Source organism: Telopea speciosissima, chromosome 11 (genome assembly GCF_018873765.1).
Source record: "Telopea speciosissima isolate NSW1024214 ecotype Mountain lineage chromosome 11, Tspe_v1, whole genome shotgun sequence".
In the NCBI taxonomy this organism is placed as follows: Eukaryota; Viridiplantae; Streptophyta; class Magnoliopsida; order Proteales; family Proteaceae; genus Telopea; species Telopea speciosissima.
In genome coordinates this window covers 20,796,805-20,801,963 of record NC_057926.1, presented here as the reverse complement: position 1 = coordinate 20,801,963, position 5,159 = coordinate 20,796,805, and the positions used below count along the sequence as shown (strand labels likewise).

General features: G+C 40.4%; 1 protein-coding gene across 1 annotated transcript; it reads right to left on the bottom strand.

The window, feature by feature from the left end:
- Positions 1 to 341: 341 nt before the first annotated feature.
- On the bottom strand, positions 342 to 2,127 carry LOC122646737 (jasmonate-induced oxygenase 4-like). Its single transcript, XM_043840340.1, has 2 exons — positions 1,585 to 2,127; positions 342 to 754 (listed from the first exon to the last, which is right to left on the bottom strand). The coding sequence occupies exons 1-2, from the start codon at positions 2,076 to 2,078 to the stop codon at positions 361 to 363; spliced, it is 888 nt and encodes a 295-aa protein (XP_043696275.1). The 5' UTR covers positions 2,079 to 2,127; the 3' UTR covers positions 342 to 360.
- Between the last annotated feature and the right edge of the window lie 3,032 nt (positions 2,128 to 5,159).

Here is a 5,159-nt window from a genome sequence, read left to right as displayed (position 1 = left end):
CTAACTACCACACATGGGTTAAAATCCTACACTCATGTGAATAGTCAAGTTTCTGTCCTAGAAAAATAAATTGGACTTAAAAGTAGAAGGTAAAATCACTTCACATGTGTACTCGAAAAACCATGCAAAACAATGACAATTCTTGAAAATGATAAAAATTATAAATCCGTTTTCAAAATATTTTAAAAATTATTTTTTACCTTTATTTAAATTTTTTTTGGGAATAAGACGAGGGACAATACAAAGAAGGTTACAACTTCTAAGTTTACCATTTTGGTTACAACAAGATACACCCATTATAAAAACGCCACTCGTCAAACCGGTCAAATGCCAAGTGGCAAGTGATGATGATTCCAAATGTCACCAATTGTATTTGGTGATCTCTAAGGACAAGGAGGGCTTAAAATTTGAAGTTGTTACCTCGAGTTGGTCAGCAAGGAAAACAGTAACTGCATCTTGGAGGGGAGGAATGGGGATCCAGACTCCATCCTTGTTGAGTTGCAAGCCTGAGACATGATCTTGTAACAGTACAGTCATGGCTCCAGGATCAGTGTGGGGTGACAAACCCAATGCAAGTTCTGGCTGTGGGCACTTTGGATAAAAGTTCATCCTATAGCCAGCTTCCAGCTTTTCATCCCCACCAAGACTTTCAAGCAACGTCTCTTTCTTCTCTAATCCCATGTCCTCAGAGAATATTGACAGCAATGCTTCACACAGCTCCACCACCTTCTCCCCATATTCACTGATAATAGTCCTGTCCAAGGCAAGAAAAGGTCATGAGAAGCCAAATATCTGTGAGACAGAGGTATTTGTCACCAATCCCATGAACTTGCCTACCCATTCAAATATGGATCGGGATACTCTGCTGCCATCTGTTTGTCTGACCGGTGTATAGTCTCACACAGCATGGATCCCACGTGGACCCCATCGAGGCAAGATGCTCGAGCAATGGGTATGGTGGTCATTTCATGCTGCCCCTGTCTGTGTGAGACTGCACGCCAGCTGCACGCCGACTACACGTGCAGGCGACAGCAGAGGATTCAAATTATATAAATTCATGGTGATCGGTGAATTCTCTAGAACATGCAATCCATCGGTAATTCCTTCGTGGCTGTGTTTAAGAAGAAAAGCATGGGTCAAACTAATAAAGTGATTCAGTTTACAAATTTTGATGCTTTTGCCCTTTATGCTTATGAAGCCAATTTGGATCTTGTACGGCGCACTGCCCGTCCTGCATCATGCTGCGTAGATGTAACAAAGCATAAAATGATCATCTTACCCCCACTCAGCACAGAAAGGGCAGCACGTCGTAGACGATCTGGATCTGATGAGGCATGCACATTCCAAAGGCTACAAACTCTGTTTTGAAAAATATAAAACAAGGAAAAAGGATTATTCCAAATTTACGTGTACCATTGGAGCCAGCTGGACATGTTGCAGCCAAATTTTTTCTTGCTAGCACAGAAGGCAACATGGTGGGCCGTCCTAATCCATACTGGAGCCTACTCGCCTAACAAGTGGACCATCAGCCCTGATCCGACTCAAAACGGTCATGCTATTGTCTAGTTCAGTAAATTTACTCACCTGTAGTCTTCGGGTGAATGAGGCCACACCTTCTGTCCATTGATGGCGGAAACAGGACGAATGAAGTGATAAAAGTAATCGTTCCAGTCCAAGGTTGAGCCCTCTAGCACTCCTATCCTGTTTCCATAGCCCTCGTATGTTACAGGGTCGTTTGCATACTTGAGCTTCTCTTCCATGGGCAGATCAAAGAACCCTCTTGAGACCCTCTTCACTGCATCTAGCAAATCGGGTGAGATCCCATGGTTTACGACCTGAAACATTCCCCACTCCCTGCATGCAGAACCTAACATCTCTAGCATGGCTTTCTTTTCGGCAGTGCCGCATGCTCCACTGATGGTCAACATGTCAATCACCGGAGGAAGCTTCTGTGGCGGCGGCGCCGTTAATCCATGCAGAGCTTGGCCTTCCTCAAATTTGATGTATTGTGGTGGCAAGAGTTTTATGCGGCTCTCGGCGAGTTCTTGCACAAATTTTACCGGCTCCGGCCACTTCATTCCCACCGCCTTGTGTCTAGCTCCAGTGATGGGGGTTGTTGCACCAGACATGAGAGATGCTGAGGAAAATGAAAAAGAAAACTAGGAGAGGAATGATGTGAAGGACAACGGTTACTTCACTAATGCCCTTTATAGAGAAAGAAGACAACGGGAAAGTGGACACAAGAGAAATGCGGGTACGGGTAGAATAATAATGGTCTTCGTTAGTGTCAACTTTACCAAAAAAAAGTCTTCGTTAGTGTCGAGGTCTAACTTCCACGTATGAATGGACCACGTGAAACAGTAAAACCTGCAAAATTGACACGTGATTGTTATGTATTTGCAACCTGATTATGGAATGAGGGTTGGTGTATTGACCATACTATCCTTCGAATGCTTTTTATCACGTTATGATTGATGGGATAGCCAGATAGGCAAGGCCATTGAACCAGTTAGAGATTAGAGTCTATCCCACTCAAGGGTCCATAGGCCAACTATAAGCTATGGGGGAATGTTAAGATAAGCCAAATAATCTACAATTACCCCGAGGAGGGGAGAGACCGGTGCTTTTTTGGTATAATATGCAATTTAGGAAAGTTGATCCCTTGACCTCGGGGGGGAGGGGGGTATGCACTCAATTGGCAAGCCACCAACAACCGACTACTTCACTGGAGTGATTCTATTGATTTTTTATTGTCATGATCATTCATGCACAGCTTTGTCCTCATCACCTTGACTGTACATTCCTTGTATATCAGATTCTAGATATCTTGTAGATAGGATTCTGGATTGTACAATCCTTGTATATTAATAAGATTGTGATTGAGGATGCAATAGCACCTTAATTTCATTATGAATCTCAAAGGAAATATATACATGAAGATATGGATGGCCAAGCCAATATACAAGGAATGTACAGTCAAGAATCCTATCTGCAAGATATCTAGAATCAGCTATACAAGGAATGTACAGTCAAGGTGATGAGGACAAAGCTGTGCATGAATGATCATGATAACATTTTTACTCTCTTGGATTAGTGTGCTAGTGGAATTGCTTTTGGCAACTCTGGTTCAATCTTATGCTTCTGCATATCAAATCGGTCATGATATAGATAAATATCGACCACATGTGAACAACTGCCTTTTGGCACAGGGACATGTGTACAATATCTTACTTGATTCGCGAAATCTATTGCATTCCATATTGTACCAAGATTCTTCTTCTTGAAGGTTGGGAAGTTCAACCATAATCAGACATTCCTCTACCTAACCAATATATATATATATATATTCTCCCTGATCATCTCCTTCCATAAAAGTCTCCCACCAGGATTCACCTTCCTTACAAAGACGACTCTTCCTCAAAACAAAAAGCTTAGCCTTAGAATTATTTTCTCAGAACAACTCATAGACTTTTACAAGTTTAGGGTTCTTGTCTTTTGAGAATTCAGGCTCATCTTGCTCTAGGAGTGGCATCAGACCTTCTGTGGTTAGGAGTAACTTAATGTTTCTCCTCCAATCAACATAGTTTGCACCAATTAAAGTGTTGTCTTTGATAAGGTTAGTGTAGTTGATTTGGAAAGACATTGTAGCAATCTACATGATGTACAAAACAACAAACTAGCACGATCTAAAACCATTGAAAGGAAGGGAAAAATCTGATATCAACGTTCACTCACATCTTGAGCTTTCCCTCCATGCTTTGAGATGTGTGCATTGGAACAAATCAATCAACAGCACATGACTTAGCTAATCAGAGTTCATCACAAACATGTTGGTTGAGTGGACTCCGTCACGTAGACTTCCAATTATTTTCGGCCACCTGAGTGTCATGTCCATTCTTATCGGCTAACACACACTTAAGTCAAGTGTATAACCTTTGTCTCAAAGTGAATTATGGCATCATTAGTTTAATGCCCACTATTGAAATGGGCATATCCTCTACCTATCACATAAGAGATGAATGCAGATCAACCCATTAAACTATTGAATCATTATCATTTCGGCATCTACAAGAGTAGGTCAACGGGATTTCTACACCCACCAACTAAGGGAGGCAATGAAAATCCTACCAGCTAGGGTTTTTCATATCACAATTGCTTTAAATAGAGGAAAAATGGGAATGCAGACAATCATCACCATAATATGGTCATCTATCCATCCATCACATGGGAATAAAAGGAACTAAAGGTTATGGGATTACATCTACAATCAACATGTGTTCGCATCCAATGCTAATTTACTTTGATTGTACGAATGGTGGGGGTAAGCATAGCCTCAAATGTCACTCCCACACGACATTATTAATGTGATAATACAAATGCAAATGCAATTAAAATTACACTCACCATAACTTTTATAGGGAAATAATTTAAACAAGGAGCCTTGAACTCAACAAAAAAGCAATCACATCCTCCAATCTTCTCTCGGTCCACACCAACAAACAAGTATCGATTCACGATCACAATCACATCATGATAAAAAATAAATAAAATCTAATCCTACTTATTACATTCTCTTTAAAAAAATAAAATTTAGGAAACCAGCTCACCAATTTGACTGCTTGAGGTGAAATACAATCTTTACATAAAGAGAGGAGGAGAGAGAAAGAAAAGGAGAAAATTACAAACATCACCACATTCATGCCATTTCATTCCCATATTGCATCTTATGATTAATATTTTTAAATCCCATAACCATAATCGTCATATTGTACATGATCCTCTCAAATTCAATTCCAATTTATATGAAAAAAATAATAAAAACACATTGTCTCATACTAACTCTTAGTTTTGGATGACTTCTCATGTCAAAAGATTCATGTACATCCAATGCATATCAATAATAGATCCAAGCCCAATAGATAAAGAAGTTCACTAACCCATACCAAAAATTGGAGGAAAAAAAAGACTTTTCACATGGGTTTCTCAAACCCTATCTTTTCTTCCCCTTCTTTTTCTTATCCCTGCTGCCATTAATCGTTGTCCCAATTAATTTGTTACCTCCTCCAATTCTCCAATTCCTCACATGGGGGCAGAAATGACCACCCTACCCCTTGCCCAAAAACATTGCCCAAGGTGGGATCCACTCCCCCTATTAGAGG